The sequence below is a fragment of the Callorhinus ursinus genome, unplaced genomic scaffold, assembly GCF_003265705.2.
Source record: "Callorhinus ursinus isolate GAN/ISIS: 27379988/994484 unplaced genomic scaffold, GSC_fseal_2.0 scaffold24, whole genome shotgun sequence".
NCBI lineage: Eukaryota > Metazoa > Chordata > Mammalia > Carnivora > Otariidae > Callorhinus > Callorhinus ursinus.
This window is the reverse complement of record NW_027397086.1, coordinates 10,087,271-10,106,510: the sequence shown is the minus strand read 5'-3', so window position 1 is coordinate 10,106,510 and position 19,240 is coordinate 10,087,271. Positions and strand designations below refer to the sequence as shown.

The 19,240-nt window shown below is 36.9% G+C and overlaps 1 protein-coding gene across 1 annotated transcript in view; it reads right to left on the bottom strand.

The window, feature by feature from the left end:
* Positions 1 to 18,482, bottom strand: part of C5 (complement C5) — an 87,670-nt gene extending 69,188 nt beyond the window's left edge. The window contains exons 1-7 of the mRNA XM_025888322.2: positions 18,377 to 18,482; positions 14,006 to 14,198; positions 11,409 to 11,571; positions 8,492 to 8,562; positions 5,573 to 5,664; positions 3,317 to 3,399; positions 654 to 744 (exon numbers count right to left, since the gene is read on the bottom strand). Of these exons, the coding sequence (XP_025744107.1) occupies positions 654 to 744; positions 3,317 to 3,399; positions 5,573 to 5,664; positions 8,492 to 8,562; positions 11,409 to 11,571; positions 14,006 to 14,198; positions 18,377 to 18,441 (758 nt within the window). The 5' untranslated portion in view covers positions 18,442 to 18,482. The remainder of the gene's footprint in view (positions 1 to 653; positions 745 to 3,316; positions 3,400 to 5,572; positions 5,665 to 8,491; positions 8,563 to 11,408; positions 11,572 to 14,005; positions 14,199 to 18,376) is intronic.
* Positions 18,483 to 19,240: the final 758 nt, after the last annotated feature.

The window sequence follows — 19,240 nt, the reverse complement described above, 5'->3', positions numbered from 1 at the left end:
GCCATTAAAAAAAAAAACAAGAAGTGGGGCGCCTGGGTGGCTCAGTCGGTTGAGCATCTGCCTTCGGCTCAGGTCATGGTCCCAGGGTCCTGGGATCAAGCCCTACATCGGGCTCCCTGCTGCACAGGGAGCCTGCCTCTCCCTCTGCCACTCCCCCTGCTTGTGTACTCTCTCTCCCTTTGTCTCTCTGTCAAATAAATAAATAAATAATGTTTTTTAAAATATGACAAGTAAAGGCTTCATATCTCAGTCCCAACATCCTAAGTCATGCTGGTTCCTAAACATACACATTGAACTTAAAACTTTAGGATTTTTTTGCTGTTGAGTAACCAAAAAAGCTAAAATCAGAATCAGTGAAAATTGGAATGAGTAAATAAACTATAGGCCTTATGTCTCCTCAATCAGTCAATCCCAAAGTCATAGAAAACACTGCCATTAAATCACAGATTACAACAATATATGTGTGCATTAGGTCAACACATTGTACACTTTAAACTTGCACAATGCTACATGTCAATGATATCTCAATAAAGTGGGGGGAAATCACACTTCTCACTTGAGCAACTATCACCAACCAGACTTGGCACTCAATTTAGCTGGATAATCTGAAAAAAAAGAAAGAAAGAAAGAAAGAAAGAAAAGAAACTTTTTACCTTGCTTTTATAGTAATTTCAAAATCATTGAAGTCCTTATAACCAATGAAATTCTTTTCTGGTTCTATTGAGACAGAAAAACGTGGCATCACTGAAAATAAAAACAAAGAGGCGATTTTACCATTTAAGTTAGAGTAGCCTTCTTTCTGGTATAGTTGGACAAGCTGTAACATCAACACAACATCCATCTTGTCATCGTCAAGATCATCGTCATCATTGTCAACAATATCCGTGGGGCACTTCTCACTCTACCAATCAGAGGTCTCCTCAGCTTTATGTACCAGAAGCACTTTGCTTCTACTTTGACTACAGCACTTATTTTAGGCGATTGGTTATTTCCTTCACTAGAGTATGGGCTCCTTGAAAACAGAAAAGACTATATTCTATGTATCTTTGTATCTCTCCCCCTCCCACCCTTTTCATGAGTCTTAAACATAGTATACACTCAATGAAGGTTTATTAAATTGAAAATAGAAAATGAAAACTCTTGCTCATTTAAGAGTTCCCTCTTATTTCTCATAGATAAAACCCATCTGGTCTCCAAATTCCGACATAAAACTCTGACTTTAGTCAAGAAGAGAAAGCCTACAATTAGCTAAAAGAAAGACGACCTATGCAAAATTTAAAATTAGGGCAGAAAGGAAGACGTTCTCCCTCTCTCTCATTGATTGCCCAAGAGAAAATCATTTCACCTGTCAAAATGGCACTGCCTTCTCTTTAGACTAACTAAGACCATGTACCAGGGCTTATGAACTCTAATTCTATTAACCAGCACAACCATTAATAGAAAATTGGGTAACTGAGTGGCCCTGATATTCTGGACAAAGATCGACACATAAGTATAAGTGAGATAGTTGGCTTCAGATATGACTCGTATTTTCTAGATAGAAGTCTAAAAGAGGAATGCACTTTGTTGCTCTAGGCTGCATTCCTATGTTACCAAAGATGAAGGCAGGTGTGTTCTCTCTATGGTATGAGGTGGAGGAAAACATTTCATCCTTTCATCTAGTACTTACTATACAGCAGGCATGCTCCTATTAATGGGGATATCCCAGTGAACAGAAAGGCACAAATCCTGTCCTTACTGAACTCACAGTCAAGCCATGAAGACAGTGATAAGCAAATAATTACCCAGATAAACACCTACACCACAGTTATGAAAACCAATATATAAGTACAGGGAATCCTTCTCAGGAAAGAGAAGTTAGGAAAAGATTGGCTGAATAAATGGCTTTTCAGCGGAGACTTGAAAGATGAGTAGGAGCTGGCTAGGTAATCAGCGAGGGGAAAAGTATTCTAGGCAGATGGAACATCATATCCAAAGTCACCACTGCTGGAGGGAAGGGGATGAATGGCATAAAATGAGGCTCGAGAGGAGGAAGGTGGGGGTCAGCTCAAAATAAGGATTTTGATTTTCATTAGCAAAGGAATGAGAAACTATTGGGGACTTCTCCCAAAAGTGAAATAACATGATGAGATTTGCATTTCAAGATTTTGGCCAATACCAAGTTAAAATAGTTTGGAAGAAGAGATAGGAATTAGGAGGCTTTTGTAGTAGTCCAGGAGGGAGCCTGGTGATGAATTGATGAGGGTGGCCTCGGATAGTAAGAGGTGGGTGAATTCTAGATATACACAGGAAGCAGTGAAAATACTTGGAGGAAGGAAGATCAGTTAGGATTATAGGTTATTGAGAGTCCATAATCTTTAAAGTTGTTTCAATGTAACAATTTTTTTGGTCACTGTTTTGTTTGCTAATTGTTAAAATTTATGTATTTATTCTTCATATTATAAGTCTCCTGGAGGAATAAAAAATGACTTCAAGCAAAAGAAATCTAAATTTGGTATCACAACACCTAAGTGCTCTAGTAAACAACTGTAAGAGATGGAAAGTTGGGGGCGCCTGGTTGGCTCAGTCGGTTGGGCATCTGCCTTTGGCTCAGGTCATGATTGCAGGGTCCTGGGATGGAGCCCTGCATTGGGCTCCTTACTCAGGGCGGGGCCTGCTTCCCCCTCTCCCTCCCTCTGCCTGCCACTCCCCTTGTGCTCTCTCTCTCTCTCTCTCTCTCTCTGTCAAATGAATAAATAAAATCTTTAAAAAGAAAAAGAAATGGAAAGATAAGCTATTTATATGTTAATTATTAGTCCATTAATATGATTGATTTCAAAATAAGAATATCTTAAATTTTCAGATAAGTATATTAGGGATTTGTGAGCCAGAAGGAAAATAGTATTGAACAGGGGATGGAAATCCAGTTGTTCTTGTACTGTCACTAATTGGTTGTAATGACTTGAGTAAATCATTAGTCTTACTGGGTTCTGCTCACCTCATCTCTGCCTATTTAAGTTTCTCCTAAAATCATAATTTTTTACCTTAACTCGTCAAGCTCCATGGGGCACTAGGTCTCTTCTGGCTCTATGATGAGGAACACAAGTCCAGAGAGGTTGATGAGCTTGTTCAAGGGTAACAGGGGCATGCTGGAACTAGAGTCTAGGCATTCCAACAATGACCACTCCCCCAACCTCCTCAACCAGTACTTCTAACCATCCCAGCCAGGCTGCCTCATCTTCATCTGGGAATGATTCGGCATTAAGTTCACTAATGAAATGCGTAACTATAAAAACACTAACTTTTTACAGGTAAACTTTTAATTGTCACAAATTACCATATTCTTTAATTTCAAAATATGTGGTTCCAGTTGTTGAAAAGTCCTCTTTATATTTAGCTCGGATTGTCCACACACCATATCTGTGGAGAAAAAATATTTAAATTTATAGAAGTCATCAAATGTTTTCAATTTGCCCAGAGGAAATCTAATCGATTCCTGTTTTAAAGAGGAAAAAGAAAGTGGAGATGTATTTAGCCATTCTGTGTAGAACTTTAAGTAATAAACAGAAATAATTGAGTGTTTCCAGGATAATAAAAACTGTTCATTAATGTCTTTCACATATTGTGTTATTTTTTCCAGGTATTTTGTCCTAATATAGTCAATAGCTTTGATTTGAAGAGCTTATGAAACTTGAGGATTAACTTAATCCTGGACCATAATTATACTAACATAATACTAAAATCCACACTATAGTAGGACATCCATACGAACGTCTCTAGAAACATATAACAGGTCAAGCTGATCCAGATGATAAAACTCACACCTCACATAAAAGAAGTTATAGTTAGAGATAAAGTATGGTTCGTTTAAAGAGGAAAATGACTTGAATTTAATTAACAATCTTCATTTAAAAATATTTACTGAGCACTGGAGTAAGAATGGGAGATAAAAATGAACAAAATAGAAGAATTTCTGCCTTCATAGAGCTAACAGTCCATGGGATTTCCAATTCCCATTTCTCCATTTACTGGCAGATTGGATTTGGGCAAATTGCTTAACCTCATTTGTGCAATGAAAAAAATATTTATCTTGCACATTGGTTATGCAATCAATACACTTAATATTATGACTGTCATCATCATCATTAATTCAACGAATATGTATCAAGTGCCTGTTATGTTAAAGTGCTGAAGATACAACAGTGAACAACACAGACAAAACAAAAAGGCAAACAAACAAATAAATAAGTGTAACATTGAGATAAGTGCCATGAAGTAAATAAATAAGAGAGTTAGAAAGAGAGAGGGACTACATTAAACTATGCATCCAGGAATAGCCTCTTTGAAAAGGGAGCAGTTACTCTGTGTCCTAAAGAATGAGAAGGCAGCCTTGTGAAGAGCAAGCTGAAGCACATTCTGAGAGGGGACAACATGTGCAAAGCTACTGGGATAGAAGAGTAGTGATGAAGAGAGACCACTGTGTCTGACGCGTCATCTGTTAAGGGGCAAATGGCACAAGATAAAGTTGAATAATAGCTGGATAAATGATAATAATTATAAAATAATAAGATCAATTCTGTACTATAGTGCATGTAGTATTTTGAAGGAAGTATACAATTCAAAAATTAAATCCCCAATTTCACTCACATTTCTAGAAAATATTCAGTGAATTAACTACAAACAACAAATTAATTGTGAACTCCCTTCCAGAGGGCAGAAAAATGACCACAAGGAGATTTTGCTTTAAAGTTATATTTAACCATTTATAAATACACTTATTTTCCTACTCTATTATAAGTTCCTGGAAGGCAGGGACTGTGGATTATTCATTTCTAGTTTGTATATCTCACTCCCTATGTGCTTTGCACATACCAGGAACGTGTTCACCAAATATTTACTATATTGCATTCTGTTAAAACGTGTTCTTAAATCCTTTAATATGAGGTCAAAAAAGGAAATGGCTCTGAGAACACTCTCCCTCTTGAAACCTGCCTGGTAATCTATGCAGACAAAGACTATGGAGGATCAATATTTTTATAACTCTCAGAGCAAGGCATGGGACCACTCCAGCCTTTTAGACTGATAGTCTATTAGATTCCTTGAAGGGTAGAAGGTTGATGGTTTTAATGAAAAAAAGCCCAGGGACTATTTTTGCCTCTTCCAAATTTTTACTTCTATATATAAAGAGGATTGGTGGGAAGTACTGGGAGGTTTTTGTTTGCCAGAAACTGAGCCTCACTTCTCATTAGACTTAAATTTTCTTTTTAATGTTCAAACTTACATTACGTCCTTTTCATTTTTTATTTAAAAAATTTTAGGGTATTTCTACTTTTTATCTGTTTTATTTTATCTTAGTTCCAGTGAGTTAACATACAGTGTTATATTAGCTTCAGCATACGACATAGTGATGCAACAATTCTGTACACCACCCCGTGCGCATCCCAAGTACACTCCTTTGCACACCCTCATTTCTTTAACGCTTACACCCTTTGTTAACACCAGGTAGCTCCATTTGACTGGTTATCTGCCTCACAACTCAAAGATCCAGATGTGCTTTCTAGAGAAAACTTTATTAACAAATGCTTTAAAATACTTAGGATTTGATGGAATCTTGAAGTCAGGAAAAGAGATGATTCCAGTATAATCATTTTCTTCTACAATGTCCACTTCTGATCCTTCGGGATCCTTTGAATAAAAACAAACAACCTCAAAGCACTTAAGCCACATTAAAAAAATCAGCTGATTATAATATCTTTGACCTACAGAAGTATTTACTAACAAATATCTACATCTTCAAATTAAATATGAGAGAGGAAGATCACTTAAATGTTGTGGAAGGCAAATAGGGTTCATTTAAGCTACTTCCCTCCTTTTTTGAAACTCTCCTCCATCTCCTGCTACACACACACACACACACACACACACACACACACACACACAAAGAGAGAGAGAGAGGAAGGGAGGGAAAGAAGGTTTATATTGGTATCCAGGATATCCTAGCCTCAATTATCCAGAAAAGACTCAACTTTCTATTGCATAACTAAAAAAAGAAATGTAGCAATAATTGATGTTACAACTAACCAAATGTGAACTTACAGGCTTTATAGATACCAGAATCTAAATTTCGTAACTGTTCATTTGAAGTTTTCCAAAGCAAATATACTATAAAATGCTTTAACTAGCTAAACATTTTATAACTGTGCACTATGGACATTTTGAACTTGATAAAACACTCAAAATGGTTAAACAAACTTGAAAGTTTTCATAAAGCTTCCCCATAAACTCCCCTTTGTGGGTTTGAAAATTATCAAAACAAGGTATTTTACTTTCTTTGGACTACATGTAGTGGTTCCTTTTGACCTTAACACAAATTTACCACCATGTGTCATGACTGTGGAATTCATGGCCAGGATTTTAAGGTATTTTCCCCCGGAGTTACAAAGATCTATTCTGAACAAGGATAAGGATCGCAGCTAAATATCATCTGGGCTGCTCTTTATCCCTGCAGTTGATCATGTACAGTGCTTCTAAGATGATCTCTCTTGAGCACAATTTTCAGGACACTTCTTGTATACTGATTCTCTGCCGCTCTGGGATCAGATTCCTCAATCCTCTCTTCCTGGGGCAGCTCCTACATGAGACAACTGGCATCTACTCTTCCTTGTGTGGTGCCATGATTTTTCATCACTCAAGTTCAACCAGGAGAAATAAAATAAAAAGCATCTGTCCACATCCTCTAGTATTTTCTGACAGAAAAAGGGCATTTGATCTGGACACTCTCCTTCATTCCCTTCCAGACTCCCTATACTACTTGGCCAGTTTATTTGCTATCTCACTTCTCAGTCCTTCCTGCTGCCATTGGAAAGCTCGTGCTATTTCTTAATAGGAAGTTCTTCACTATTTTGTGAAAATCTGTGTCTATTCCTTTAATTGAAACCTATTCTATTCCAGAAAAGGATCACTGTCAGCCGTGACTCTTACCTCCATTTGGTCTGCCCTCTGAGCCCATGTGTCATTTGCCCCACTGTATCATTTGTTTGGTTTGTACTCTAAGTGTGGTTTTGTCCTATAGTATCTACTCAGTGTGTACATCTGTTCCTACACTCACATTTTGGGTTCCAGAGGAAAAGACTCACAGCTTTAGGACAAGTCAGCTTCCCATCCACTTCCCTGCGGCATTCCATGTGACTCTCCCGGCCCTCATTCGGGCTGTCTGGGAGACCATTCTCTGCATTTCTCCTGCTGCTGATAGCACGCCTCTCTCTCCCTGCATCAGGGCTTCAGCAGCAGCCCAGCTTCTTCCGCAGTGGAGTTCACAGTTACACATTTCCCTTCCATCCTTGGTCCTGTCCCTTCAGTAAATCTGCAGGGACTCCCTACCACCTGCCGCGTGAAGTCTTCACTTCCAGGTCTGCTGATTCAAGTCTATGGCCCTAGTCTAACTTTCAGATCTTACCTCTCTGTTCCCAGGGACGCCTCTGCCCTGGAATCAGGTTGCTTTCTTCATGTCCGATCCCTTTCACCTCGGACTGCTGTCTGTCGCTCCTTTCCAGCAACCCGCCCATGTCTTCTCCACTGCTCTCAATTCTACTCATTGTTCCAGGCCCAGTTCAAATTTCACCTCTACCTTGACGGGTCCCTTGGCCTCCCTGATCTCTTTTCTGGATTACGGGAGTTTACGGTCTATATCAATAGCTATCAACCACAGTCTTGGCACACTCTGATGTTTCACAAGTAATTCATTATAAAATAGTCAGATGTTAAAGTTTGTGAAAGGTTTATGATTTGTGTAGGCTATAAAGCATTCAAAGTTATCCCTATACATTCCTCTTTTTTACTTGTGTTCTGGTAAGGGTTTTTATCTTCTAGGGTTTGTTAGAAGGAAAACAGGTGCTGCAGCCTACAGGGAAGGGCCGTGGGTAATATACCTACTGTTAATAGGTGGGCAGTTATTTCCCCACAATAATTTTGTAGGGTTGTGACACAAACTGGGTAAGACCATGGGAGCTTGTTGCACCTAGGCATGTCATCTGTTACACATGTCATCATGTCATCACTGGTAAAGTGTTGATAACTGCTGATCCTTATCTCATGGTTTAACACTATTTTTCACATGTGCTAGTATGTTACTAAACTCAGTTTCTTAAGTGTAAGTGCCCAGATTGTAATTCTTTATCTTGAATTGTACAAATCAAAAATCTCATATGTAATATTCAATTAATATTCAATTAATTCATAGTGATTGATTGATGCTCTTTAAGAAAGAAACCATGAAGGATATATTTAAAGGATTTAGTTCAAAATCATAACTTGATGAAAGTGAATTTTCATGAGCATTTTACATATATCTATTGCAGAGGTGTAGTTTTACAATGTTATACTTACAGAAGATGTTCAGTAACCATTTACCCAACATTGAATGAGTTAGTGTGGTGTTAGGGCAGGGTTATGGAACAATGTATCTTATCCTAAGGATGAATTAAATTATTACATAAATAAATAACATACTTACTATGTAAGTTAAGACAGTTTCTCTTTTGGCTGGCTTCAAGTCATCATTCAGTGAGTAAACTCTAACCTTTACTGTAAGAACAATTGATATCATCAAAACCTCTGCTAAACACAGGGTATTTTGATTTTTTACAATAATCATCCTTAAAGGAGATGAGTATAATTTTTTTGATGAGTATAATTTTTAAAAAATCATATCACAAAAATTTGTACTTAAAGGAAAGAAAAAGTTAGTTTACAGAATATTACTAAAGTTATTTTCCTTTAAAGAGAACCCTCTTGGATTCCTTTAAAGAGCTACTTTTCCTGGTGAAATTAAAGTACAGTCCACTTTATTAAAATATATTTCCATACAACTTTTTGGGAACACACATTAGACCATTGTTTATTGAGAATTTCATAGTAGCAAAATAGTGATCTCTCCCACATGGTTATATGGGAGCATACTATATTGTCTCATATTAGAGTTGTAGATTTTAATGGAAAATTAGATAGTTTGATTTTGACATTATACACTCTTGCACATATAAAAACCAAAAAGGCCCCAAAGTATCCCTTATTGTAGCTAAAGGCAGCTTTGAATTGTATGGTTTTGTTAGATTCATTGAGCCAGATCCTATAATTGTTCCATCATTGTTAAATGAGTAATGGCAAGAGCTCAAGAACAATTAGTTCTTTTCATTTGTTTCTGCCCATTAAGAGATCCCTGCCTTTTAAACAATTGCATCTGCTAGAATTGAACTCTTAGCTGCTTGAGACATGCTGTTCTAGTTCCTTCCAATATGACATATCGTAATTTCTCTGATGTTCATTTACTGATGCTCAAATCATTTCATGGCCAAAACTTTACTCACAAAATAAAACTGAACTGGAGCCATAAGCCCTTTAAAGGGTCAGTACTATGTAAAGCTCTACATAAGAAGGCACATTAAACTCTCCAAAATTGGTTTCACTAAGACCATAAGGTCAAAGCAAAATGTTCAGTAAATCCCCCCCCCACACACATACACACTCTGCTGTCCCCCCTCTTCTCCCGCCTTGTGTGCTCCCTCCTATATTATGGACATACCCAGTTCATCCCTGAGCATCCCTGGGATACTGCCAGAGGCAGTATGTCACAAAAAAGTAAGAGCTCATGCCCTGGAGTTCAAAATTTTGGTTTCACTCCCATGACTACCACTTCCTAGTGGCCCTGGAATGGGATACTAAATCCCTCTAAATCTTAGTTCTCTCATCTTAAAACAGAAACGCTAGCATCTGCTTTATAGTGTTATGAGAACTAAATGAGACAAAGCTTTTATATAGCCTGGCACATAATAGCTACTCAATAAATGCTCATTATTTTTATTTTAGTAGTATTATTTCTATGCCCACTTCTTATCTACTTTCTAATCCAGTTTGTGTTTAGACTAGAAAATTAATCTTGTCTTCATAGCAACAGTGTATCAGAGGCAAGATCAATCCAATTCTTTAGTACCAAAGATATGGCTTATTAGGTTTTAAGAAAACTTATTAATGTCTTCTATGTACAGGCACTATGCTGCACTTGGAGATATGGCGGTGAGACAGATCAGGCATGGAAGTCTTCCAATGGAGTGGAGGAGAGAGTGAACACATGATCACACAAGTGTATGTACAATTCCAGGGTGGGGAGCATTACAAAGAGCACTGCCCGGCTTCCTGAGAGCATAGAAGAGGGAGATTTGAAGCCATCAGAGAGGTCAGAGAAGGCTGCCCTCTAGGGATGACATGTTAGGGTTGCGTAGGTATTAATAAGGCAAAGTGGGGGGGCAGGGGGGAGCGGGGAATGAATGCACCTGGCAGAGATATACAGGTCTTCATATGGGGGTGGGGGGAAGAGCGCGAGAAAGCAAATAGAAAGAGGTCATTTGGGCTGGTTTCCACAGATGAGGGGGAGCATGGTGACTGAGAAAGCTGGAGGGGAAGGCAGGACACAGGCTGCATGGCATTGAAGGATTTGGGTCAATATGCTAAAGTCCTTATCCTACAAAGCCTTGAAGATTTAAACCTTTATCCTAAAGATACTTATACTAAAAATCCCTCAAGGATCTGCAGATTAAGTGTGTGGATTAGGATATTAGAGCTATAAATAGCAAGATTTAATCAATTTCTAAGAGAACTACTTTTAAGTAATTTTTTTTTTCTTCTGTGTAAATAAGGCTGTGTGCTATTCCACAGATCAAACAGGGTTGGAAAACACTTTCCTAGTGCTTACTCTGTTCTGGGCACTGTTTTAAGTGCTTTACCCTTATGAATTCACCTACCTCTCACAACAATTTGGTGAGGTAAATTCTATTATCTCTATCCTGCCCTTTTCCCACTAACAGAGGGACCATGTCTATGAAGCCATGTTCTATTAGAAATTTTCTTAGGTAGATTCCCCTTAGAAAATTAATATCCATATATTTCTGTGATCTAGTTTATTCTTTGTTGAAACATCTGATTGGATTGGGTTGGATTTTCTGAATTTGAAGAGCAGCTCCAAAGTCAAAGGAACTTTTTTTATGAACATGGCTCTATAATAGATTATTTTCCCACTGTCAAAACTATATTTGCAATTACATCTTACACTTGTTTAATAAATAAGATAAAACACAACATTTCACAATTTTTAAAAAGCTTTTTTCTTCACAGAAATAACTAACGAGGCAAATAATATAATTGCTAATTTTGCAGTTTCCATATGAACTTAAAATTTATATTTAACTTTAAATATGTATTTAGCGATTTCCATATAAATTTTAAATTAAAATGATATAAATGTAAAAGTGATTAGGAGTTGAGACTCTTTGAGCAAGTTGGAAACTTGTCTGCACTTAATTTCAAGTGTTAAGAAAATCTCTACAATATGTCAATCACCCCCTCTCCACCAGAGGAAGCAGCATCTTATACCCTACCTGACTGTTGTGGAGTGTAAACAGGTTTGTCTGTATGAATGAAGAGAAATCCATTGTCATAGGTTATTGGCACTTTTTTTGATCTTGAAAAATGCCTCGATACAACTTCCAAATATACATGTGAAACTGGGTTTTGTCCTCCAGACAATTGTTTGGGTTGTATCTGTAAAAAAAAAAAAAGAATAGAGTATAACTTAGGTTATGTCACCTCATTAGAACACACACAAAAAGAGCATATGTATTTAACCATTTAAAAAGTAGTAGAGACAGAATAGTGAATACATTTTACCCGAAGCCTGTCAGTGTCAAATATCATGGTAAAAATTTAGCTTTAAGCAATTAAAAGTCTTTTGGTTTCCATGTTCCCTAAATTTTATGTGTATTTAATAAAATTACTACCACAGAAGCTTCTTAACAAACTTTCACTTGGTCAGCACTGGATTAGCATGCTGTCCGCTCCCTCAGTTCAAAATCCTGACTGATGTTCAGGACACGTTGTACTATACCTTGTATAGTACTTACTGTACTATACCTCTATCCCTCTGCTCCCACCCCTTGAGCTGCATGCTTTCTCATTTGGCATATGTAATTGTAATTATCCACTCTACATTGCATGATATGCAAATATAATACACGAAGAGTAAATAAAAGAAAGAAGAGTGTTTCTATGAAAACTCAGGCTTTGGACACATGGGATAAAAGTAAATCACTAAAACCAACTGCTGTGGAATCAAACATGAGAGTACTGTCAAAGTTTGGAAGACAGTAACAGCCTATAAAGATTCTGCACTCAGACTGCCTTGCAAGTGTCTTTAAGCTCCTTCTCCACTTTAAAGGAACAGAAACTGTAAGCAAAGATGATTTGTTAAAGGCACGACATGTAATAAATAAGATTTGACACTCCAACCAGGGGACCCATGCTTGAAGACCTTGGCATGACATCAAACAATTGCCAAACAAAGATACATTATAATGTTAAGATAAAATTAAATGCTGAGGATATGCATCCAGTTTTATGATTCTCTACTTAATCTTTCAATTAACTGAGTCTGCACGAGTCACGAGAACTTTCTATGATGATGAAAACGTTCTATATCTATGTTGTCAACACGGTACTTGCCAGTCACATGTGGCTATTTGAGCACTTGGAATGGAACTATTGTGACTCATGAACTGAATTTTTTATTATAGTTAAATTTGATTGATTTAAATTTAAAGGTAACAGCCACACTAAACATCTTAGTGACATCAGATAAGAGTGTCCACTGAAATTAATTGGGAAATTAATTTTAATTCTTAATAAATCTAGTAAGTGGAAGTATTTAAGAAATTCAAGCATTTACAATCAAGAACATTGATGAAAAAAATCTTACATTTGGTTAGAACGTATTTAGATCAGTGTTTCTCAAACTTGAGTAATACACAGACCTCTTTTAAAGGATAAAATGTTCTGGAGGACTCTCTGCTGACTTTTATTATTTATAATATAATAAAAATTTATTTTTATTACAATGGTACTTAAATATGTACAAAACCTAAGACTAGGTGTAATCTTCTTACGCTTATGGGTTTTACTTAATTATAAAATCAAACAAATATACAAAATAAATTCAAAATACTAAATATCAATATAATTCTAATCTTAAGCTGTTTTAAAATTTAAAATTTAAATTTCTTTTTAAAGAGCTCACTTTAAAGAAACACTGGTCTAGGGGTGCCTGGGTGGCTCAGTCAGTTAAGCGGCTGCTTTCAGCTCACGTCATAATCCCAGGGTCCTGAGATTGAGCCCTGCACTGGGCTCCCTGCTCAGCAGAGAGCCTGCTTCTCCCTCTCCCTTTGCCTGGTGCTCTGCCTACTTGTGCTCTCTCCTATCTCTCTGTCAAATAAATAAATAAAATGTATAAAAATAAAAATAAACACTGGTCTAAATGAACCTCAGAACCCCTTCCAATTCTAGTAGTCTTTAATTTTCTGGTTTTTTATTTTTGAATTTTTATCAGACTTTAAAACAATATTTTGAGTATGAAAGTATTTTAGTTAGAATTTGAAATAAGAAATGAGTTGCAAGTGCTTCTCTAACCAAGGTACACTACAATATCTAAATAGAAGGAAAAGTTATTTGATCCATATTGTTCTTTGTGTTAACTACAGGTTTTCAATGAGAGCTATTCAGTTTAGTAATCAATAATTTTATTAGTTTTGGAAGCTATAATTGATAAATATTGGAGTTTAGTTGGGTTTTTGTAGGCAATGCATTACAGATCAAGATGCATATTCATATTTTTCTATTTATGTAATGATAGTTTTCACAGTAAACAAGTATTTTCAATTCATTTCCAAATATGTACATTAGTACAATTTTATTTTCCAATACAAACATCATAATTTATAGGCATTGCACAAAAAGCAGATACAACTCTCCAATTTAGAATCTTCTGTTTCATCCATATGATCATTGGTGACTGACATCACTTAGGACTCACACAGTGGTAAGTGATACAGATGGCCAAATCTATATGTTATCAACATTAAAACTTGGTACACATTTATTTGAGAATATCCTGTATGTATAAAGAAAATGAAGAATAAATACATACTGTTAAGATTGCAGAGTTTTGGAATTTATTTTCTGAGGATAAAGTAACATGGCCTGAAGAGTAACTAAATTTTTTATCAGGATAACTTTTAATAGAGATTGTGGCATCAAATTCTTCGGTATATCCATAAACTTGAATTACAATATTTTCAGATGCTCCAACACGGAATACTTTTGGTGCCGATATGACATACCTGTTGAAACAGGAAAAGAGTAGGACCGATATCTTGAGGTGACGTATTTCGTTATATTCTTAATTTTTTCGTCTCACTTGAGAGACTCAAATAGGCACATTTTCTCAACTTAAAAGTGATTAATTTTAAATCAAAATTTATAAGTGATCTGTGATAATTTCAGCATAGTTTTCAAAAAGAAGTAGTTTAGAATTAAGACTTGAGAAATAGAACTGGAGATTTAGCTGACATTTAGAAATAATAACACTTTCCCTGAGCTACTGCGGCAGAGAAAGACTTTAAAAAAGCTGTTGGCTGGAACATGTAAATAGGGTCAATATTTTTGCTCAATGAAAAAAAGGCAACAAAGACACCAGTGCTTGAATTGCAGCTCTGTCATCTACTGGCTGAGTGACCATGGTAAAGTCACTAACACTTTCTAAGACCAAAATAATTTACTTGTGAAAATATCACCTTCCTGACCAGCTTACAGTGAGAAGGAAATGAGAATGTGTATATGAAAACACCTAGCATGCTTTGTACTCAATAAATGTTAAGATTCATTAATTTCACTAAATTAGTTAAAAGGAAGAAATCTTAGAGGTATTGCGTTATACCATGAGTGGATAAAGAAAAGGATACAATAAGAGTGAGCTGGGGGAATGCATTTAGAAATGGAAGGAGTCATGGAGGTGTTTGAAGAACAGTAACAATCGTACAATAATGATGATATTACGTGAATAGTTACCATAGGAGAGGCTGCATTGGCACTCTATACACAACTCTTTTAATTTTTACAACAGGCCAATGGTGCAGATACTGATACTATTCCTATTTTGCAAGTGAAAAGAGGATAATTTGACCATGGTCACATGGCTTGTAAGTGAATGAGGCAGAACTTTATATTCAGGTCTTTCTCTCAGTCATTAACGTGTATAATTGAGGTCAAGATTACAAGCTATGTTCACGACCACAGGCTATTATTTCCAGTTTTATTTTTCATGTGCTTTATACAAGAATGGAAGTGAATCTATGTAAGTTTTTGAAGTAACATTTTTAAAATTGTGTATTTTCAATGTTTTATGAAAAGAAAACTTAAAATATAAACTGGGTTATTAATTAAATATCATGAAAGTATCTAATTTGAATAGTGAGAGCTACATGTGCTATTACAGAGGAAGAGAGACGTGTGCTTCAACACAAAAGGTCATAGTGACTAATTCAAGTGGCCGAACAGGCCTGGAGGCCACCTGCCACTGCACCTGGCAGAATTCTTACAGGCCCCTGTCCACATTACAACATTTTGAGTCAACAAGTCTTTAGTAACCATAAAATTAATTTGGAAGCAATTACATCCTTTTAAAACATCTGTCAGTCTCCTACATGACAACTAACTTGGAATCACTTATAGACAAATTATAAAAGAGGGAAAAGAATCTCCAGACTTCAAACCATCATCTGAATTCCTCACTTACCCAGGAACAGTAGAAAATGAGAAAAATTAAGCTCTGCTGATAATAAGGCACATTTCCTGAAATCTTACCCTGTGCTAGGCACTGTTTTAAGGACTATATATATAAACTCACTGTGTTGCTACAACCACTCTGTGAGAAAGGTATTGTTATTACTCCCAGTTCACTGATAATGAACTTGCCCAAGGTCACACAGTTAACTTATAGAATTGGGAACTGAACCCAAGCAGCCTGTTTCGTGAATTAACAATTTCAATTGCTATACTAAACTGGATTTAGCAAGAGTTTTGCAATCTGAAAAATCTAGGGGAAAAAAGCTATTTTAGTTTTGGCATTCTTGCATATTTTATCTTTGTCAGTTTCATATTGTTTTAATTTTGAATTGTCTATGTGGTGGTGGCAGTGATAAAACATAAAATATTCAGTATTTAGAAGTCTCTAAAAGATGGCTTTGGAATCACCCTTCATACAGATTTTGGTCCTTACTGGTTTATCAGGACCACAATCTATTCATATAAAAGAATCATACTTAAAAAATATATCACACTTTTCCTTTCTGAAACAAATAATGCAACATATGTTAAGAAAAAAAGAAGAAGAAGAAGATAGCAGGAGGGGAAGAATGAAGGGGAGTAAGTCAGAGGGGGAGACGAACCATGAGAGATGATGGACCCTGAAAAACAAACTGAGGGTTCTAGAGGGGAGGGGGGTGGGGGGATGGGTTAGCCTGGTGATGGGTATTAAAGAAGCACGTTCTGCGTGGAGCACTGGGTGTTATGCACAAACAATGAATCATGGAACACTACATCAAAAACTAATGATGTGATGTATGGTGATTAACATAACAATAAAAAAATTAAAAAAATATATCACACTTTTCTTATTTTCTTTCAATAGTTTAAGAGGATCAGGCCACTGAGCTTGCAGAGAGGCAACAGTATTATTTTGGCCTCTACCTGGAATGTTCTTTTTTTAAAAAAATATTTTGTGTATTTATTTGACAGCGAGAGCAGGAACACAAGCAGGGGGAGCGGGAGAGGGGGAAGCAGGCCTCTCGCAGAGCAGGGAGCCCGATGGGGGCTCGATCCCAGGACCCTGGGATCATGACCTCAGCCAAAGCGAGACGCTTAACGCCTGAGCCACCCAGGCGCCCCTGCCTGGAATGTTCTTTCCCCAGATATTTGCATAGTTTGCTTCCGCCTCACTTCAAGTTCTGTTTGAGCATCACCTCCTTAAAGAACATTTCCTCTCTATACTTTGGGTAATGCCCCCATCATTTCCTTACTCTCTGATTCCCCTTCACTTTTTTCCTCCTTGCATAATAACCACCCGGCCTTCTTTTTTTTTTTTTTTTTTAAGATTTTATTTATTTGAGAGAGAGAATGAGAGATAGCATGAGAGGGAAGAGGGTCAGAGGGAGAAGCAGACTCCCCACTGAGCAGGGAGCCCGATGCGGGACTCGATCCCGGGACTCCAGGATCATGACCTGAGCCGAAGGCAGTGGCTTAACCAACTGAGCCACCCAGGCGCCCACCACCTGGCCTTCTTTATTCCTTCGTTCATTGGTTCATTCACCCATCCATGATTTGCTTCTCCCACCAGAATGCAAGCTTTATACCATCTACTGTATCCCTAGTGCCTGTCACATGGTAGGTGCTCGATAAATTTTTGTTGAATCAATCAGTCAATCAAGTCAATTAAATTGGTTGCCATGCTGTAAACGGTACACTCTCACTTTTTTGTCAGAGAAAGAGAGGAGATGCTTATTAAGGGCCAGCACAGTGCCGTGGAAAGAATTCAGAATCAGGGGGCCGGGGTTCTAGTCCTAGTTCTACCACTGATTGGAGCTCACTAATCTCAATCTCTCTTGAACTTCTGCCACTTGTCTTTTAAAAAGGGTTATACAAGAACTACTTGGGGAATGGGGTGATTGTGGCCATGTGAGAAAATCAGATTAGGGGTGGGAGAGCGTTATAAATTTATGATATCCTGAGTATACATTTATATTTTACATATTTGTATATGTATATTTATGACAAATGAAAAAAACTGAAGTGGTAAAAAAGAGTCCTTAATAAAAGCCCTGCTTTTGTCTCTCTCCCTCCAGTAGCATGATCTTTGGCAAGCCACTTTCCCCTCTGGCTGGACTTATTCTTATTTGTGAAATGAGTAGATTCAGTTAGATACTCTCCAGTTCGTTCTCAGTACTGAAATGTTATCTCTAGATACAAAATCAGTATTTTTAAGACATACCTTAAAATGCATAATATTCCAGTAATAACACTGAAATTTGTGAGGAATTCATAAATATAGAAATAATTACAATCGTTTTTTTTCAAATCACAGTATTAGAAATGACCCCAAAGTAACACTTGCTTTACTATGTGCAGTACCTGGAACATACAAAGAAAAAACTATGTACCAAATACAAATAAGCAATCAATGGCAAGAAAGTTTATCATTTTGATTTTATTTTGTGCTTTTTGGAAGAGGAATTCAAACAATCACTTCTGTAAACTTTTTATAAATAATAATCCCATAAAGCTGCCATATTGTTAGCCACTCATCACATCAAGATGCTTCCGTGACTTTCTCATTCAGTAATGAGACTATTCACTTGGTGTTCTAGGAAGTAGAAAGTTATTTTCAAATTAACACGGTCTGTTAAATTTTTCACTCCTCTCAACTAAGATACATTGAAAAATGAGGATAGGTTCTTTTACTTACGTTTGTTCCTGTCCCCAACTTGTACCCAGGAAGATTAAAAAACAGAGTATGCCCCAAAGGCCCATGGCTGGAGTTAGCAGTAAACCATGGGTATAAACTTCTTGAAGATTACTCTCCTTTTATGTAAACTGAGCTTGAAGAATTTGGGTAAGTTAGTTTACTGGTTAATGATTAATGTCAGAAAGAGGGACTACTAAGGAGGAAAACTAAAATCAGAACTGAAACACCCTTTAATGCCCAGATGTAAAGGTAGGAGATATTTTATAGGCATTTACATCTAGAGATTTATTTTGATTAATACAAATAAGGATATTCTAACATGGGAATTTGGCACTACAATGAATGGCTCTAAGCTAGAAGCCAGTAAGTCTCATTGCCTTTGGCCTTTCCTCTCTTATCAGGACAATCATTCTGATGTATCCTCTGTGAGCACACCTCTGGTAGATCCACTCTGATACTGACAAGAGACCCACTTAGATTCAGTTTCCAAAATGAGGTGATTTTAGGATGGGTCTGGTTTAGACAGGGCTCATGAGGTAGTCTTTCTAGAGAAATCCTGAGTAGTAGTGTCAGTGGCACTGGAAATGGCCTAAGGATAAGATGGATCTGCAAAGAAGCTCTCTAGAATGGTGCCTTCATCGTCCCAGTCTAGAGGAGCTGAACATTAGGTAGAGGAAAGGTTGCAAAAGGCAATGAAAATGCCATGCTGAGGACCTGGCATCATTCTCTAGGAGATAACCAAGCGAATACTTTCATATTTAGTAGGGAGTGGATATCCTCCAATATCTATTAATTCATACTACACAAATTCAAAATTTACATTCATTCTGATGGAGAATATATTTTTTCTTAAAAAATAAACTC